General features: G+C 29.5%; 1 protein-coding gene across 2 annotated transcripts in view; it reads left to right on the top strand.

Annotated features, from left to right (window-relative positions):
- Window positions 1-21,893, top strand: part of LOC111628290 (GTP-binding protein 2-like) — a 66,640-nt gene that overhangs the window by 43,170 nt on the left and 1,577 nt on the right. For both annotated transcript variants that reach the window (XM_023372044.1, XM_023372045.1), the window contains exons 3-6: window positions 8,743-8,933; window positions 10,202-10,556; window positions 13,825-14,027; window positions 15,958-16,158. In XM_023372044.1, the coding sequence (XP_023227812.1) occupies window positions 8,743-8,933; window positions 10,202-10,556; window positions 13,825-14,027; window positions 15,958-16,158 (950 nt within the window). The remainder of the gene's footprint in view (window positions 1-8,742; window positions 8,934-10,201; window positions 10,557-13,824; window positions 14,028-15,957; window positions 16,159-21,893) is intronic.

Genomic DNA, 21,893 nt, shown 5'->3' with positions numbered 1-21,893 from the left:
CATAATTTCTGGATTAAAATCATTTGTTTCTTTACATTATTATTCGTAAATGCTTAAATAATCATTATTTTAATAAAATACGTCATAATTTTAACCACAAACACAAAAAAATGAAGAAGTTTAAACCCAACTTCTATTCGCCATGCTAAACATAACAAACGTCATTGTCAACCTTCTAGACTTGCCAGATGGCGGCATCTGTTCACCGTTCACATTTTGGGCTGAATACGTGCACCTCAACCTCTCTAATACCTACCTGTAGTACTAAATTACTCAGTATTTAATTATTAATAGTATTGGTAAAGTAACTCAATCATTTGGCTTTTTATTAAAATCTGGCTTTGAGATGTTTATATATGAATATATGCAAGTTTTGTAGCATGATAATTCATCTTCTGTGATAGTACGTTCAACTTAAATCACTTGAGTCCATCAACAGGACTTACAAAATTTGAAATAAACATCACTTTTTTGGAAGTAATGAAATTTGATTGTTATTAATTAAAACTGTATTATTAATTTTTGTACAGAGCTATTCTTGAAATGTTATTGTAAATTTTCTTTGTAGTATTTTAATATGGCATGTACAATACAAGGCCTTAATACAAATTATCAACTTGTCAACAATAAAGCATTATTCTTAGTTCATCAGATCATATATTCTGATCCAAATATCTGTTCAATTTTAATGAGAATTATATTTAATTTGGGTAAAATATACTGCGGTTGTGTCATTAAAAAATTAAACATAAAGGTTTTTGTTACAAAAGATAATCCTGAAACAAAATCAATGTGACAAATATATAACAGATATTATGTGTAAAGACAATTAAGAAACTGTAAGAACAAAGATATAATGCAAAATATCTTCACTCTTACATTTAAATTCCTTCTTAATTTAATTTATAAAATATAATATATTTTATTTTATAAATTAAGTTAAAAAAGATGAATTACCTTAAAGAAATCACTATGCATTAGATGTTTTCCTCCTCTAACAATAGGATCTTCGTACTCATATTGTCGCAGTAGTGCTTCTGGCAATCCTTTGACTAATGAGGAAAGCGCAGAATCATTGAGTGACTGAAAAGTAATGCAAAATTATATATTTACTTATTGAAATATAACAAATGATTTTTATTTATTTATTCTTTAGAGTAGAAAGAATGGTACTCTGTTAAAGACATCTAAAAATATACTAAAACAATAGTTTCACAATGTACACAAATGATTTTTTTTGTCAAATTTATTAAACTATTTCTGTAATTATCTACTGAAATATTACAAAACATGTAAGGAACTGAGTCCGAGCTGTATTATTATTTAATTTTTATTTTGATTTTTATTCTATTTTTGTTTGGGGTTTATGTTTAGTTAGGACAAAGGTTCCCTCACCACTCACCTTAGTAATGAAAAAGACACAAAAAAAGACAAAGGAAAAAACCAACTCACCGAATAGACAAAGTGTTGTAGGGAAACTAACATGCACTTGTGCTCCCAGGCAGAAGTTTGAAAGAAGTTCCACAGGAAGAAGGGGGAACACACCAGACGCACAAAGTAGAAAACTCACTAAACCTTGATAAAATAAACATCCTGAATATGTAATAAAAAAGAATAATATAAAAGGATTTTGTGAGAATGTCAGAAACTAGACTGCACAGGAAAAGACATGCAAATTTGTTGTTAGAAGTAAAGTATGTAAACGAGGGGAGTGATTCCAGACATAATTGTGATGTCACCTTAGAGTATAAAACGAGCACAACCAGAGAAGACAGCAAGGTGAGTCCCAGCCAGGGATAGAGCGAGGTTTTTTCCAGAGAGAAGTCAAAAACAAGTCTTGAGGATAGCGAGAGGAGTAATTTGAAGGAAAGTGGATAAAGAGAAAAGGTTCCTAGTATTGAGGTGACAGATAGGATTGTAGTTTGTAAGATTTGTTGTACCTAGTTTAATTGATTGATATTGTTGAGTTCCAAGGGGAATAATTCATAAGTTATAGTAAGTAAATTGCATTATTTTTGTCGAGTTTTTTCGAATTGTTTCTTTTCATTGAATTGTTTTTGATTCTTACTAATTTGTATATAGTGAATAATTGAGTTCCTTACCGACCCGTGTACATAGTTCTGGAGCATGTGTAATCCCATGCCTGGCATACTAACCATGAACCCGCGTAAAGCACCCATTAGGTTAACGGTTGTAAAGTTCAGCGATAGTCCCGAACACCTTACTGGCACATAGTTCCATGTCAAATATAAAAATCAAATAGTACTTTACAAACATTTCAGATTTATTGTATAGTTCTTGCATACACCATATTCATTCTTTTAAAATATGAAGAGAAGTTGAAATTGGTGCACCAATAACAAATTTTTGTACAATTAATGTATATACTATGAATGTATTCAGAAAAGTTATTTAATCTCAGTTGTATTATTAATATGTTTACAGACAATTTCTACGTTCAGCTTCATATAAAAGCTGAATATAGAAATTGTCTGTAAACTGTCCAAAAACTATCTGTAAGCAAGCGATAATGCTATCTCCCTATCAAAATGGAAATATGGGAAATACGACTTATGGGTCTCATATCCAATGTTGTATATATGACTTTAATGTCATTACAAATTTCTCATTACACAGTATCTTTTAGACACCATGTATTTCAGATTAGATAATGAAGTTGTTTAGCTTTTATGTTTTTATAATGTCCAAATGTGGAATGTACTGTACACCAGTTTCTGTTTAGCTAGAAAAGCTAAAGTAATTAAAGAAGTATAATATAAATTAAAGAGAAAAGTGTGATACCGTCAAATGACATGGAATATTGCCAAAGAAGAGCAATTATTTAGCAATTTGAATTTCTTAAATATTCATATTAAAAATGATTCAACTATATCTTCATAATTAAATAGTATTAAATATATGTTCATTTATAATTTATGACATTTCTTATCCATTCTATAAATTTAAAATAAAAGAACTTTAAATTAATTACTTACAAATGATTGAGAAATGGCCTCATCTGGAGAAATTCCACTGTAATGACTACTTGCTAATATTTCTGCAATGTTCAAAGATTTTCCTAATCCCGACGCCATGAGACGTCTGAGTCGATGTAGAACCCACATTCTCTGTGATGGCACTATAATATAATATATATTTTACCATATTTTAATAATTTAAGGTTAAGTTTCTCAAGTTCCGGTCAATAAATTATAACATTACCTAATGAACTTAATTGGGCACAGGCCGCTAGTGCCGCAGCCAGACGTGAAACTATGGCACGATCCGCACAACCTTCCAGAGACGAATCCAACAGGCACATTACCAGTTCGATCAGTGGCTGAGACATGATGGACCGATCTGAAAGTGCCTCCTTATCGGTGTTTGGTGTCACTATAGGATAGACAGTGAAACGCCATCCCCATCCATTCACTGATCCATCACTACTGAAATTCCAACGTAATTCGTTACCATTCACATGCAGTTCCGTGGCCCAGTCGAACCACTCTCGACCTAAAAAGATATTTGCAAACATTAGTAAAATACAATAAGTTAGGAGATTAGAACTTATAAAACATCTTCTGCATTTTCATCTGATTTCAAATAGATTAAAGCAAGTCAAACTACACATTGCAGTATGGTGATCAGTAAAAAGAAATAATAATTAAAAATATAAGCATGTTTTTTTTTACAATAATAATAGCATAAGGTCATTTGATAAGTATTGCCTCTAATTTATTCTTTTGTAATTTGAAACTTTTTACCCGATTTAATCGCCACTATTCTTCCTAAACTATCCATTATAGTTAATGGATCATGACGTCTCTCTGTGGAACACTGACGATCAAATTCAACTCTGAGACTTTCCGCTCCTGAAAAAAGAGAATGTTCTTATTTAAATTATATTTTAAACTTTACGTCAAGAGTAACATTTACTTCATTTTTACATTTTTAAATTTTATATTTGATTTTCTCACGTTTAAATGTAAGTTTTTCATTACTTTTAAGATACTATTGAAATTTTTGAATAAACTGTAGTGCACAATTTAATAAAAAATAGAAAAAAGAATCCTTAAGAGTCAAAAAACTGATTGATAAAGAAAGTTTGTAAAAATTAAACATTAATTGTAATAATTAAATTAAAATTTTAGATAATATTTAAGATCCAGAAATAGTTTCGACATAATGAATTATCATCAACCTGGAATTTTTACATGACCAGTCAAAGTAATGTCGTCAATATACGGATGACTGGATTCTTGTATGACTGGACGAGGTCGCATTCTTGTAACATCTGTATCGGCTGCCACATCTTCTAATTCTGTCACACACAGTTCTAATAACATTTCTCCTATCTGAAATTATATTGATTAATATGTTAGTTAAAATAAATCTTTCATTTAACTGTTTTGTCTNTGCTGTCTATTACTGTGAACTTTTGGAAAAACTGAAGAAAGAAATCGAAGAAAAGAGGCCACACTTGAAGAAGAAAAAAGTTCTGTTCCACCATGATAATGCACCTGCACATTCCGCCAGAATCACTGAACAAAAGATAAACGAACTTCGCTTCCAATTAGTTCCACATCCACCGTACTCACCTGATTTGGCCCCAGAGACTTCCACCTTTTTCCAAACCTAAAAAAATTCTTGGCTGGAAAGAGATTCCACTCAAATGACGAAGTCATCTCTGAAGTGAACGAGTATTTTGCACACCTTGACAAATCAACCTATTGTGATGGCTTATTAAAATATTTATGAAATTACAAATATTAAATTTATCAAGAGATGATACCTAATGCATGCCTCTAGTGCCATATTACTTGGCATTTGATTAATAATAATAGTAGTGTTAGAGCCCTACGTAATTTCGTTATATTTCAGTTTTAAATTTAAAATGTCAAATAAATAGAACAGAGGTGAAACAGCAACATGGATTGATTGTTAACATTAAATATGAAACAAAATATCTCAACTAAGCTAGATTTTATATCAGCGTTCTAAAATTTGTTTTCATTTTGCCTGAAGAAGACATTCTATACATGTCGAAAGTGCTTGCGAGATTTTTATGAAACTGTATTAATGCCAAAAGATTATCTTAAACTTTTATCTGATAGAAATCTGGCATGACAAAATAATAATTTTATATCAACATTTACAAAGCAATATCCATGTGTGGAAAAAGGGTCTTTATCTTGATAGTTAATAAATCCATAGCTTCTATTGGTTTTATATATTTCCAGGATTTCTGTGTTTTAGACTAATCAGATCATTCGTAGATGTAGTAATTCTTTGGGAATTTAAGTTACTGGATAACTAAGTCATGTTCAATGCTATGATAATTTTATCTTTATTCCTGGAGAGATAGGTGCTTTAAAATTTTAAGGATCTCTTAGTTCGTGAAATATATTTTTATTAAATTTTGCTGGTATATTTTAAATAGTTCTTTTCTTGAAATATTGTAAGAGCCAATAACTATAAATTTTTTAATTTTTATTAACTAGTTACAAATTAACATTTCTTATTATAAAATCTTTGTTATAATTTAATAGATAGTCTTAGTAATATCAGTGTAAACAAAGTATCCCATTATATGCTTTTATCATAAATTAAAGCTATGTTATAATATTAACCAATTGGAAGAGACCTTTTCTTATAACAGTGCCAATAATATATAGCAAAATACTGACATTTATCAAACATGGCAAACAAAATAGATATTTTCCTTATCCAACATTGAGAGGCTTAAAACAGTTCACAAATTATATAATGTTTCCTAGAACTAGTGCTGAATATTGGGTACCATTTTTGTACTAAAGTATCAGATAAATAGTTACCATATTTGAATATTCAGATTTCTGCTTAAAAGATTGTGTACAGCATAAAAAATTAAGATTTGATTTTGCAAACTAAGCTAAATTGTTAGAGAAATAACCCTTTTTTAAAAGAAATTAAATTATTAAAATTTAAATAGTTTACAGGATTTATTAATTAACCTTTCAACAGTGGAATAGTTAGGTATGGTGCTACCCCTTAGTAATTGAGAATAAATGTGCAAAATTTTTAAAGTACTTTCCATGTGTTTTTTTCTCATTACTGTTTCAGAAAAAAAATTTGTAAACAGTTATATCTAGTAAAGAAAAGTCTTTTTTTTATTGTTACATAATTCATTTTTTAATGTGAATTTTTTTTGCGGTAGTTTTAGGCTACTTTTTGGCAATAACTCCCAAAAGAATTTGACGTATATATTTGTCCCTCACCACTGCTTCACGATTGCCCTTGACGAATGTACGAGGGCTGTTCGGAAAGTTTGCGGCCTTGCCTATATACGGCGCTGCGATCAATTTAATTTTTGGCGGGAATAATTCAGCCATCTTTGCTAGAGATATGATACCAATTTCCACTTGATTTGTCAAAAAGTTTTGCCACGACAGCTTAGCAGATAGTCAGTGTGCACATGCTTTGTCAAAAATGGAGAAGACGGAAACTCGTGCAGTTATAAAATACCTGACGAAAAAAGGGTTGACCCCATCTCAAGTCAAAGCTGACATGGATGAAGTTTTGGGAGAGTCTGCTTCTTCATACACCACTGTGAAAAAATGGACAGCCCTTTTTAAATCTGGCAGAGAGAGTGTGGAAGATGACCCTTGCAGCGGACAGCCCTTTTTAAATCTGGCAGAGAGAGTGTGGAAGATGACAGTCAACTGCTGTCACTGAAGAAAATATTGACAAAGTTTACGATTTGGTATTAGCAGATCGCCGTTTGAAAACGCGTGAGATAGCTGAGACAATAGGCATCTCTGTCGACTGAGTGCACCACGTCCTAACCGAAAATTTGGGTATGACGAAGGTCTCAGCAAGGTGGGTGCCGTGTCTGCTGACCACTGAGCAAAAACGTGTTTGCACTTTGATGTCAAAGGAGTGTTTGGACTTCTACCAGAAAAACCCACAGGATTTCTTGTGTCAGTTTGTGACTACTGACGAAACATGGATCCATTACTACATTCCTGAAACAAAAGAACAGTCGAAGCAATGGAAACACCACAGTTTGCCACCACCAAAGAAGGCAAAGACAGTTCCATCAGCGGGGAAAGTGATGGCCTCGGTTTTTTGGGATGCTAAAGGCATCATCTTTATTGACAACCTAGAAAGAGGAAAGACCATTAATGTTGTCTATTACTGTGAACTTTTGGAAAAATTGAAGAAAGAAATCGAAGAAAAAAGGCCACGCTTGAAGAAGAAAAAGGTTCTGTTCTACCATGATAATGCACCTGCACAAAATCACTGAACAAAAGATAAACAAACTTTGCTTCCAATTAGTTCCACATCCACTGTACTCACCTGATTTGGCTCCCAGTGACTTCCATTTTTTTTCAAACCTAAAAAAATTCTTGGCTGGAAAGAGATTCCACTCAAATGATGAAGTCATCTCTGAAGTGAACGAGTATTTTGCACACCTTGACAAATCAACCTATTGTGATGGCATAAAAAAGCTAGAACATCGCTGGAATAAGTGCATTGCTAACAAAGGAGACTACATTAAAAAATAAAAAAAGTTTTAACATTATTTTGTTTGTTTGTTCTATTTGAGGCTGCAAACTTTCCGAACAGCCCTCGTATTTGTTGCTCACTGCTGAGTGGTTAATTTTATTATTAGATATTTTTTCTTTGAACTCAGTTTTTTCAGTACACTGTAGAGTCTCTTCTGTAACTATACTGGCTTTAACAACAAAAACATATTCATTTAATGTTTGAAAATATACAGTAAATATTTATTAATCTGTCTTAATCATAGTTTAGGTTTTTGATCTTCTTAATACAACATTGTACATTGAAATGTATTAGTGCTTGGTTTTAGTAAATTATTAGACAATTATTTTTAGTATTTCTTATGTGTATGAGATTTATATCTTTTACTGTCAATCTTTTTTACTGTTTTACTTTATAGTCTCTCCTTGACTTACAATGGTGTTACATTCTGACAAGCACATCATAAGTCAAAATAAAAACAAATGAATAAAAAATAGGCTATATGCAAGGTTATACAGTACATAACATTCCATATTGTATATTATGTAACATGAGTTTGGACTATCATAGATTGCATTAGCCCAAACTTACTAGTGGTTGCCGTAACTGTCATGCTTAGATATTATCTTAAGTTTTTCATTAAGACACAATGTGGTAATTTGCAGACATAATGAGTACACTGTAAAACATAAGAAGATATAAAATGGTATATATAAAAAAGCCTCAGGAAAAATCATTTATCCATTAGTAGAGCAGCTTGAATTCAAATTCTGTTTTCTCACACTTTTGCTTCACTCACATTGGCCATTGCATGTCAAAGAACATCTATACTAGAATTAAAGATATTTGTAATAAATGTAAAATACCATTATATTTTTTCCATTCCAAATGTGACCAATTATCCAAAATTATCCCACCCTGATATTTTTGGATAATCAAATTTTATTGTGTTTGTAATTTTTTTTTGTACTTTGAACTAGTCCAAAAATGAAAATTTAAAAATTCACTCTCAAACTGAGGGTGTGAAAGGTAATTGTGAAAAGTTTAGAAAGTGTTATTAGGAAGTGTATTTTTTTAATCAAAAATTTTATTTTCTATAAATTTATTTATTTCAAATAGTTTTTGCAACAGTTATTGTGGATGATCAAGTTTTTCTTGATTTCAGAATTTAATATTAATAGGATTCAATTATATTTAAAAATTTTTATTGTTTAGGTCAAGGGGAAGCTATTTATGAAATTGGTGTAGAAGATGGAGGGATGCTGGTTGGTTTAACTTCAAAGGAAATGGCTGCATCTTTACATACTCTTTATTTAATGGCAGAAAAACTTGGAGCAACTCTTACCGTATTAAGAGAACGAACGGTATCTGTTAATTTAAATGAAGAACCCAGGAAAGCTGCTGAGGTGAGTTTCCAGTCTGAAAAAGTTTATAGTATATGGTGATATTGTTTACCAAATTAATATGTTTAAAATTTTGAATAAATAAAACATATGAATAATTTAGTGATATTTGGAAGATTTTACAAAGGATAGTGTTTTATTATGTGTTAACTGCTCTCTGAGTAAAAAGTCAGTTTGATTTTAAAGTAATTTATTATTAATAGTTTCAAAGCTAATAGTGGATTATAAAATAATCTTTAGACATAACAGTATATATTTTAGTAAATTTACTTAAAATCCTATGGTTAATTATACAAGCACTATAATTAGCTCTTGTTAGGACTTACCACACACTATTGAGAACTCACTCAGAGATTGGTGAACATTAAATATTTATATGTAAACACTACATGCATTTAAGTTTTAATTAAGAATAATCAAACTTTCCAATATCTTGTAATATAATGAATTTAGAATAATACTAGTCAATTGACTGACTATCCCAACTGTAAAATTTGTTTGTTTGTAAAAAAAAACGCAAGTCATTTATTAACTTCACAAATATTCTATATTAAAAACTATCAATTATAGATAAACTTCTCTTAGTTTATGGAATGCAGTTCTAATTTTAATGTCATCTTAATTATGCACATTACTAACAAAAAAGTGTATTAAAACAAAGGGTGGTGCACAAAAAAGTAGCCTCTGTCTAGTGCCAAAGACTTGAACCAGTGTATCACATGGAGTGAGCAAACTATATTGAGGGGACTGTTATGTTCATTGAACTTCAGTGTCCTGTATTATGCAAATTCACATGCAATACAAGAATGATGGGACATCATTAGCCACACAATCACTGCCATTGATGTCACTATGTTACACCAGGTATTCCTAAATATGATTTGATGAGTATAGCTGTGTATAAAGGCTGAAAGTGGTCATCTGTTGCATTTTCTATGACAGTGATACCAGCAGTTGGCTTTTGTGTTTATTACTTTGTATTGTTCTGCATTTTTGCTAAGCTACAGACGGGCTACTTCTCTGTGCCTAAGCCTGTAATAAATTAAGTTCCAAAATATTATTTACTTTTTATTTTCAGTGTATTATGTAAGAAACTACATAACTAAAAATAATAATTTTTTTTTCCTACACTTATTTTTTTCAGATTATTGAAAATGTATAGATATATTTCTGCAAAAAAAATTACTGCCTTAATAGATTATTCAATTAATTATAAAGTGCCATAAATTCAATGAGATTTTAACTGGTATTTAAAATTATATTTTTAAAAGGTGTTAGTACGAAAAGTGCCGGACGATCAGCAGACTATAGAACTCCGTGTTGCCGTATTAGGGAATATGGATGTTGGAAAAAGTACACTTCTGGGCGTTCTGACTCAGGGTGAACCCGATAATGGGCATGGTAGTGCCAGATTAAATTTGTTTCGCCATCTCCATGAAATTCAAAGTGGTCGTACATCTAGCATCAGTCGTGAAATTCTTGGATTTAATTCTCATGGTTCACCAGTGACTTACGGTCTCTGCCGAACTGCTGAAGAAATCTGCGAAACCTCATCAAAATTAATAACATTCATTGATCTGGCTGGCCATCACAAATATCTTCGAACAACTGTTTTTGGATTAACTGGTGAGTTATATTCAGAATATATTTTATATATTCAAATCTTCTGAAATCTTGTTTTAAGTTAATAATAATAGTATAAAGTATAGCACATATTAATTATTTATATTTAAACAAATCTGTAGATATGTTGAACTATTTTTGATTCGTTGCTGTTGTATGTATGACTATAACTAGGCCAATACAGTTGCTATAGTTATATACTTTTGTACAATTATTACAGTCAATACAGTTTGTCTAGCTAAGAATGTGTAGAAAATTTTTTTAAGCATTACCATATCTATAAGATATTACTTATTCAGAAAAGAAACATTTTATTTTTTTGCATAAGAAACCAGAATTTGGTTTCTTATGTAAATGCTTAATGAATTTATATTTATTTTGTACTGTATAAATCCAATCATCTCCATTTTCCATTTCTGGTTTTCATTTTTATGTAATGTCTTTAACATTGTGCAGTTTTCTTGCTATTTTATTTTGTTTGAATTTATGAAAATATAGTTTTAGAAGAGTTTTGATTACAATTAAAAGCCCTAAACAATAAATTAAAACATAAACAATAAATAAAATGTGTAAATACTGTATAGTAAAGTGAAAATTGCCACTACTGACTAACATACAGTAAATATAATGTCTCATTTCTTAAGGTCATGAGAAAATTCTTTCTAATATGGATAAATGAGAAGCAATTGGCTGGTAATATTATTTCCAAGAAGATTATTTGTGAGAATGCCAATCAAATACATGTTCCTTTTTTATCTCAATAGTCAATACTACAACTGTCCTCTTATGATTCATTGCTTTCACACATTTCCAGGATGCCAAGGTTAATAGATAGGTGGTTATATATACAATCAAAAATGCCAAAAATAAAGCACATAATCCACAGAAAACATGAGCATAATGCAAGAGATGCTTTCACTGTGAGATCAATAGACAAATTGGGCATATAACATATGGTGTTTATGCAGTAAGAGCATTTTTCACTGCATGCACAGTTTGAATGTGGAAGCATTGAACTCTGGGTTGAATTTCTCTTAAATTTAACATTCAAACTCTGAAACATTCAGAGTATGAGGTACCACTGTACATTTGTGTGCAATGGCCCTCATACATCATTTTTAAAAACAGCTTCCTAAATTTATTTGTAAACAAAAAAATTTTTAATACATAATTTTATATTTGCAAAGTTTTATTGACCCCATTGGAAGCTCTTTTATAATGACTGATAATTACCATTTTTGAAGTTGGAAACAACAATAATTTGCAAACTTAGAGGCAATTATTTACAAGATCTGCTTTTTCACAAGCAATGTAAATAAAATTGTATTATGTAAAGAATTCAATGGTATTTTTGTTTTGCTTATCACATTCTTTGGAAATTATAAAGAAAGACATAGAAGATAATTTTTGTCCATTTATACAGAGTAGATACAGTTTGAAATTATCTTCTTAATATTTAACTACTACCATATTTTCATGGAATGATTGGTATGTCAGTCCACCTGGAGTAGGCTTTCTTCACCTGGCTGTTTTTTAACCAGAGATTCTTCTCATCCCGCGAAATCCCACAAATTTCTTAAAAATTCACTATTTTCTTATTTTGTGTTAAAGTTATTATTATTATTATTATTATTTTGGAGGTTGCAGATTGTGTTAAGTTACTTAAAAATAATTATATTATTCGATTTTAAGATTTATTTTATATCTTAAAAATAATTAATTATATCCCGGGAAACAGTTCACTTCTTTCCTGTAATCCCAGGACAAGCAAAAGACCGGGAAATGAGAAACCTTAATCTGGGGAGACCAGGAAATTCAGATATTTCCGTATGGCATGCTGATTTACATGAGGTTATGCACCCCTCTCTAGAGGGGGCATTAAAAAAGAAACAAACAAGTTACATCACATAAAATGAACGAGTTTTTATTCTAAAACTGTGAAACTTGGTGTTACATCAAAAACAGCAATTGTGTGTTTAATTTCTTCATTTTGTTGTCTTCTTTCTAACTATGTAAAATATTCTTGGAATTCTGAAAATGCTTTATGCAAAAATAAACATATTAATTTACAGCAAGTTTAGCTTGACTTACTCCTATTAACATTGGCTTTCTGGGAAATTTGAGAGAAAGGTGGTATTTTTAAGGTTGGGGTAGAAGGTTAGTGTATCCCACACTGACTTATCACCACCATCACCACCAACACCACCACTGTTAGTAAGTCATTAAATGTTTTATTGTCTTGTAAATGAAAACTGTCTTCCTAATTTTAAGTCATTTAAATTACAATGTTGTTATTTTATTGTACTGAGAAGAATGTTTTCTTTAATGTTCAATTAATGACTAGTTTTGTTAGATCTGATTTAATTTTAAATTTTTGTCACTGTTTACCTGGAATGCCGGTCATTTTGTGAAAATAAGGTATATTATATATAATTCAGCATATTTTTTTATAATAGTTATAAAAACATATAAAAACCACAACTGGATGTAAAATGTTGTTTTTTTTTTTTTATTAAAAGATGTGATTTCAGTTATTTTTTTTTTGCCAATAAATAAGTTTACTTTGGAAAAACAAATTAAATATTTTAGCTTTGCTTCAGTTTCAGTTGAAATTGGATTTAATTAATTAGTTTGGTACTTATGTGTTAAGAGGACGCCAGTCGGAAATAGCGATCAAAGTCGTGATTTTGAATGAAAATATCAAAATAACAATAGACTAGTAAATTTAAATCTAAAAAGAAAAAAAGTTACTGATAAGGTTGTAAAAATGAAAAGAAAAATTAATTAGGATGATAGATATTGCCTATTTACCGGTTAAAGTCCAGATACGTATACCGTCATGGCGGCTCATCTCTGATTCCAGCAAACAAAAGGAAACAGTGGGGACGCACGTTCTAACCTAACCTAACCTATACTATTAATTTGATTGGTAATAATTATGATAATTTATTAAAATAGGTTAGATTAGGTTAGAACGTGTGTCCCCACTGAACTGGCGTCCTCTTAACAGATAAGTACCATTAGTTTTATAAATGGAACTACAGTTTGGGGCAAAAATGAAATCTTGAATGCTTTCATTATAAAATTAATCATTTTGACAATATCTGTTGTGTTGTATGAAAATTATCTGATGTTGAGATTAATAAATACAAAAGGACTTAAGTTTATGAATGTTAAATTTTAATCTAAATGTTTATTTTATAATTCAATTTGATATTGAAATTTCTTATTATTAAGATGCAACAAATTTTATCAATATGAATTGTTTCAGGCCACTCTCCTCATTTTGCAATGTTAGTAGTAAGTGCTGTCTGCGGAGTAGTAGGAACGACGAGGGAGCACTTGGGCTTGGCAATGGCGTTGGAAGTTCCTATTGTAGTCGTCGTCAACAAAATAGATTTAGCTAGTCCTGCTGCCTTACAGTCTACGTTGAATCAATTGCACAGGGTTCTTAAAGGACCAGGTTGTAAAAAGGTATTGTTTTTGAATTTATATTTAATTTAATATACCTATCATAGTTACTTTACTTTTTCATTCATATTTATGCTGTTATAATTGTTGTTATATCCCACTATTTGTTATCTTATTCATATTATCATATTATTTTTAATTGTAATGTGTTTTTATAGAGTATTTAACACTTACTTTTTTTTTCAATTGTTATTACATTATATCAACAGTATCAACTTTGAAACAAAATGTTTAGTAGATGCATAATTTCTGCAGATGTATAATGACGTATATGGACAAATGAGATAGCTTTTAGCATAACTCTCCATTTAATCTGAGGATTTTATAATTCAGTGTTATATTGGATTGATGAATATGAAAACTGAAGTGATTCTTAGGCCAGTACAAAGTACTCAGTTCTTGAATCATAGTCTCAACTTTATTAAGTCTCATGATGAATTTTGCTTTATGCACTAAGATCATCATCAATGAGTCACATGATGATCTTAGTGCATGAGCAAAATTCATCATGCGACTCATTGGTGAGCCATGACTAAGGCTTGTGTTTGCAATGTTTCATAAACTGAGAAGAGCAACTGTTTTAATTAGCCTGAAATGAAAGCAGCTTTTCTGGTGTAGTCTAATTAATCACAAGCAGAGAAATGCAAATGTCTTTGGTTTCACATATTTTTCTATCTGTGTGAACATGTATACATAAATATACAGCATTTCTTTATTGTAACTTAGTAGTTAAAAAGAGATTAAAACTGGATATACTTGAAAGACAAGATATCATCAATGGGTTAAGTGGTATGAAATGATGATAGATGTACATGCTACATGAGAGATTTTCAAAACCCTCTCAAAGCTTACAACAATATAAACTTTGTGCACTAATACTGCTTATTGAAACAAACTTATTTATCTGCTAAATGAAGTTGGAAGTGACCGTAGGAATGAGAAGATAGCCTGCAATACCAATACATTTTCAATTATTTGCCTTTAGATTTTATGAATGATGAAACTTTTACAAAAAAACACCTCTCCTGAAGTGTAGCAAATAATAAATATGCTTAATAGTATTGTTCCTGCAAAATGCCACTAATTCATAATTTGCAGCTACAAGTTAAACTATCCTGTGGATAAAATCATTTGAACAAAAATATCCTTAAAAGTATAATAATTCCTATTTATATTATTCATATTATGCTTACATTATATTGGGAATTTATTTTTACATTAAAATTGTCATGATATGGACATGGTCTCAGTTTGTTGGTATGCATATTTCTACTAACATTGCACAACAGTTCTGCCATTCTGGGAATCTGGGAATGTATCCAGCTGGATCAAAAAATCCAGGAAGTTTTTCGGAGTGGTAAATCTCTGAAATGTTCAATCACCCTTACTTTTTGACATCCTCCATAATCCCCTCTAATGTCCACAGGTGGACAGAGTCAAAAATAAAAGATCATGTATACTTGGAATGAATTCCTGGAGTTCTTCAGTACATGTGTTTGCATATTCAAATATTTTTTCTTGCTTAAAAGTTCTTTCAATTTGGAAAATGATTATTGACTAATTTTAAATGTAAAAGTACAGAAAATGTTGATAAAAGTACAACCATTAAAAGAAAGTGGTGCTGTTTGTAAACAGAAGATATTTGAAGTTATAATATTGATTGTCTTCCAAACAATAATTCTATTCTGAGTCTGATTTTCAAAATTTCTAGTGGATCCATGGTAACATTTGAACGTAGGATTTTATGAGACTAATGTTTGTCCCAATGATTCTTAAACCTTTAGTCTTAAAACTGATATATTATGCGTTTTTTTAATACTAAGTATTTTATACTTAGTATTAAAAAATATACCTGTGTTAGAATCGTATGTTTTGATCTTTCAGATTTTAATTCAGTTTTTTAGAATTAATTAATTGACTGTATTATTACTAGGTACCATTACAAGTATCTTCTGAAGATGATGCAATAACTGCTGCAAGTATTTTAGTATCTGAGAGCATTGCTCCTATATTCACTGTATCTTGTGTGACTGGAGATAATTTGGAATTACTGTATACTTTCTTAAACGTTTTGCCACCAAGTATAAGCCATAAGGAAAGGGAGCGACTCATGCAGTTACCTTCTGAATTTCAGGTATTTATGATATTTATTTAGATTTATGTAATAAAAATTCAGTGCTTGACTGCTGATACTTTGCATAATTTAAAAAAAGAAAAACCATTTATTTTTCATTCCTTATCAACATGGCCGTATGCATTTTAGATTAGTCATTCATTCTTCTTCTCCTTAGTTGTCTTAGATTTGATTTCTAATCTAAAAAAAAAGGAAATTACATAAAAATAATTGTCTGCTGTAAATATAATTTTTATATGTTAATGTTATAATTAAAATTTTATATCATATATTAAATTACATATTTCTTGCTGCACTTTTTAAAAGTACTTTGCATTTTCTCTAAGTAGACTTCTCAATTCCTAAATCAAAGTACATATTTTATATCAACTTTTAAACAACAATGCACAAAGGAATATTGTCTTAACACTGTAAAGTACATATCTTCTTCCAGCAGTTCTTTGCAAATTAAAATCAGATTTCATTTATTATCACCATGGTACAAAATGATTTCATTTTGTATGCCACTTTAGAGACAATACATATTAGTTAATTAAAATAAAATACATAATAATTGATTAAGTACAATTCTCAGTTATATAGATCTGCTTCTCGGGCTTTAGTTTTTGAAGAATTTTATTTTTTAATTTGTTTGCAAAAATTATAAACCAAAGAAGTTTTTGATGAAATTATATGAAAATTATGTTTTAGGGTAGATTTTTTTTATTGCTAAAATTAAGCAACAAAATTAATCAACTGATAGTTCTATTTTCTTGAAGTCAGTTCTTTTGCTTCAAGAAAAAAATAATATCTAATGAATATTTCAAAAATTCCATTTTTTATTTTGTGACTCAAAATAAAATATTATAAATTTATAGTAATTTATTTGATTTATTTTGATAGACTTTTATTTAAAAATGATTTCATATATGTAAAAACGTGTTTTATGTAAAAAATCAATTTTTTATTGGTCCTGGAGAGAGGAGTTTTCCAAATTTACCTGTCCCAATTGGTGTTAAACTGAAAATTGCTGTTATAAAATCATGTCATGACTGTGATTATTCATAGGAAAATTTGATCAATTTCATTTGTATTTCATAATTTATCTAAAACTATTTCCTATTTCCAACAAATAAATTGAACAAATGTATGTTACATCCAATCTTTCCTCATACAAATATTTCAAGTAAAAATTGTTTAGGTGATAGGATATAAAATTGTTTATATTGACAAAACGTGTCTTCATTGTTCATCTGTATTTGTGAAATATTAATACTAATCATTGTTGCTGTAGTAGTGATCAATTAACATGAATATCCCAGAAATCTCAGCAGTAAATTTTAACTTGGAGGAAAACAGTAATAAGTATACATTTAGAGAGTATGAAACAGAAAGAACGGTTTTAGTTTTGTTGAAAATTGAAAAATGCCATAAAAAAGAACAAACATTGGTATATCAAATCAGCTTAACTTCTAAAAATGATTTGCATTGTACTGTGAGTCACAAGTCAATTGAATGCCAACAGCTTGTCTTCTTATCAACAATGTAACAACTATATATTGTGTTGTAATATCAGTTAGCAATGTCTAAACTAGTTGATAAGAACACACAAAAAATCAACATATTAAGATATTAAACATCATGTAACTAGATTAATATGAATAATTTGAGTTAGTCGACAATGTCACATTCATAACAATCATTTGTAGACTTTCTGATGGCTTGCACTTTTTCCTGTGTTTATATTCTCTGTGTTCAAGAAATGCCACCATTTTACAACAGACAAAAGTTAATAAAAATAGTTTTTCAAATAAGGGGTGTTCGTTCGGCTTCAAAAGTACCTGATTTTTTTTTTAATTTGTCATAAAAAATTAATGGTTTGAGATATATAAAAGCAATAAGTAGCCTCTGGTGGGGGAAACAAGCTTTTTAGAGGATTTTTTTTTCATACCTCAAGATGGTGTAGAAGTTGAATCATGATTATTATTGTCTGGTCACGGTTTCTCCACAGGAGAAAGTGCTTATATGCCCAATAGCATGGCCTTCAAGATCTCCCAATCAGTTCCCCGTAGATTTCTTTCTCAGAGTTATGTGAACAATATGGTTTATACAACTTTGGTTGGAGACCTCAGATCTTTGGAAGCGCATCATCACAGCCATTGTCATTGTGAGACAGGCATACATGGTAGGTAATTGCCTACCATCTTAATGTCGCTGTGACTACTGGAGTGCATGTAGAGATATGGTGATTTTTTTAGTGAATTTTGTTTAGTTTTTCTGTCATATAAAATTTTTGTTGAATCATTAATTTGTTTAGCCAAATCAAATTGGGTAGTTTGAACAGGGACACCCTGTATTTTGTGTAGATGTTTTGAAATAATTTTAAGAACTTTAATGCCTTTTAATCATTGTTTTTGGAAGAAAGTAGAAAACTCCTTTGTGATTAATTTTTGACAATCTTGATATTTTTAATAAGAATAAATTCAATAGTATACCTTGTAGGATTTAAAATTTGTTCAAAGTTTGCTTAATGCATGTCAGAATGAAAGTACAATAATTCATTGTACAAAGGATGCACATAGCATGAATTGCCTGTGCTCTAATAATAAAATCCTTGAATTATTTGACATCACATTGTTTTTAATATTTATTTATCATTACTGGTTAGGATTTTAATCATTATTACATAGTATGAACATAGCCTTACCGTGCTATAGTAAATGTATTACTCACAAAATAACAGAATTTTGTAAAATTACACGTCATAAACACTCATACAAAGCCTCATATTTAAAAGGTTGACACGTAATTATTTCTATATCTAAATTTCATCTAAAATAAGATTTTTTTTCTAGTGTTGATAAATTTATGTTAAAACACTCCAGTTAATCATGGTACTGATTGATTGATTGATATTTTTCTTAGTACTTAATAAATTAAAATTTTATACATGGCTTAATGAATTAATATTAAAAAAAATATCAATTTGAACAATTTGAGAGAAGAAATATGTTACATTTTAACATTCAAATTGTGTGATTTTATATTTGTGTAAAAACAAGTGAAATTTTTTTTATTGAAAACAAGTTTGCAAATTATTCATACTGACAAACACTTGAATGATTTTAAATTTACATAACAGTACTATTGTTATTTCCAGATATATTATTATTATTATGAATAGTTAAATATGTGAAATGAAGGTTTTTAATAATAAATTGAATATTAGAAATTGAATAACAGAACTTTAAACATTTTGAAAATGATAACTTTTAACCTTCTTGAACTAGAGTATAATCAAATGATCAGAACTTTATCATAGAGATAATTTATAATAATAAATATTTTCAGTAATTATTTGTAACCTTGAAACTATATATAAAAGACTTCTACAAAACAAAATAATTCAAAAGTAGCAAATTTAACAATTTTTGATTCCTCGTAAATGATAAATTTTTTTTTACTTTTTTACAGAAATTTTCATAAAAATTTCATTAATTTGGTTATTGGGTATTTGGAATTTTTTAATTTATTTTGTGAAAAAATCAAAATTCCAGTTTTCCATTTGACGATTCATGAAATTTTACTATGAAAATCATTACTGTTCTTCTTATTACATAGAAAAAAATGAAATAGGATTAAAATTTTTATTAAATTTTTATCGTGTTTAAGGATTATGAAGTGATACCTATAAAGGTATGATGTTAGAAGGAAATTTAATCATAGAAGTACCACTGTAGATTGTTTTGATTTACTGTGTGGTTTTTATAGATCACACTTTAGGAACCATTACTTTATATTACATGAAGTGCAGAGAATAAAATTAGGTTAATCCATTTACTACTAGAATATTTTGAATTAGACTGAAATAAATTCCAGGAGAGAGCGAGAGATTACTATTTGTAAAATATGAAAAGAGATCTGTATATAATTAACGTCATTTATTTGCTTTTGGGATGCAAACGAGTTCTCAAAATGGTACAAAATCGGTTACAATTATATCGGAACTTTCAGAATTACATTTAAAATTGTATAGGTGTATATAGTTACCAAAATAATTTTTTTCAGCTTTAAAAATTCAGTGTTTGACTTTTTTAATGAGAGAGTTAGTTTTCGTCGTTCAGTTACTTCATCAATTATTTTTTAATGTTAGAATAAAACAATTTATACGAAGTTTTTTATACAGATAAAATTTTATGTATTCTTCTTAACCAAAGCTAATTTAGTTAAACTTCAGGATGGACTTAATAGCACTTAAACATTTTTTTCCAGTTTTAAAATGTCTGTGAACATCATAAAAAATTTAATATGTTGTTAATTTGATATAAATATTACAGTTGAATGAGCTTACTTAGTTCATCTGACTACAGTTATAGTAGATCTCATTTCAATATTGTAATATATTAAAAACAAGTCTGAAAAAAATGGATCAAAGTTATTCTAAATATCTTTTAGACATGAAAATATTCTAAGTAGTAAAAAATTATTTTATCACCATTTAATTAATGCTATCAGAATTATCATGTTGTAAAATAATTAAGTTAGTAATAATTATAACTATAATAACATTAATTAATGAATCTTCAAGTTATACATTTTTTAAATTGTTTTAACTTGCCTTTTTAATATCTAAGTCAATAAAACCGCAATTTCTATCAGTCAGTCTTATTTAACGCACTTAATATGGATCAGGTATTATTGTTGGTACAGGCAAAACCCAAAGTAATTACAGTAAGTGGGATTCTACTGTATATGCAAGATGGGGCATAAACATGTGACTGTTTTTATTTTGTTACAAATTTTACCACAAGGCTAGTGGTGATATATATTCTAATAGCACGCTTCTTGGAGTTCAGCAGTCTGTACGGAAGCATTCCTCTAAAATAGAAACATTCATAAAAGCCAACTCTCACCACATGGCCACGAGAGTTTTGGTGACATTTTACACACCCCACAGCCCTTCGAGAAATGCCGTTATGGAGGGTTAGGAAGTGTCTCGAAGAAGGTTTCGCATGCAATTAGGACATTCCACAGAACATCCTCTGCCAAGTGACGAGTTTCCTTCCAATCTCGATGGAACGGCATTGTTTGGAAAATAAGAGCAATTGGTTTGTGGGCATTACGACATAATCAAGGCACCATCTTAATTAAACTCTGTTCCATTGGGTGTCATTTTGTGGCAAATAAAATCTGTCATAAAATATGTTAGCGCAAAGATTTTTCAAAAACCTTCCGGTGCTTATGCCCTACCTTGTATCAATTATTTTATAGTAATATAATAAATTTCATGGTATACAGTATTTGCTGGTATTGAGAGTTAAAAATATCTGAAATTAATCACATTTGTATTTATCATCTTTTTGTTTATAAACAATTAAATTTAATAAATATTTCAAATAAACAGGAAATCTCAGGTTTTTGTTTAGTTATATTACAGAATAACTGCAGTAAATATTTTCAAATAAGTAAACTTCGAAAGTATTAACTTATACTTTACTAAAATACTATACACCTATGGGGGGAAATAGTAAAGTCGGTATAGTTATAGATGTACATTATTAGTAGTTACATTATATGCTTATACAAGTCGACCCCCCTATAACACTGTTGATTATTCCGTTTTATAAGAATTCCATATTGTACGAGTCACTTAGATTTTACAAATATGTGTGCCGGGCTGTAAACGGCTCACGTATTTGTAAAATCTAAGTGACTCGTACAATATGGAATTCATATAAAACGGAATAATCAACAGT

Source organism: Centruroides sculpturatus, unplaced genomic scaffold, assembly GCF_000671375.1.
Source record: "Centruroides sculpturatus isolate CEXI.00-Female unplaced genomic scaffold, Cexi_2.0 scaffold466, whole genome shotgun sequence".
NCBI classification, from domain to species: Eukaryota; Metazoa; Arthropoda; class Arachnida; order Scorpiones; family Buthidae; genus Centruroides; species Centruroides sculpturatus.
Note: the sequence above shows the minus strand (reverse complement) of the source record. Positions and strands in the feature narration are given on the sequence as shown.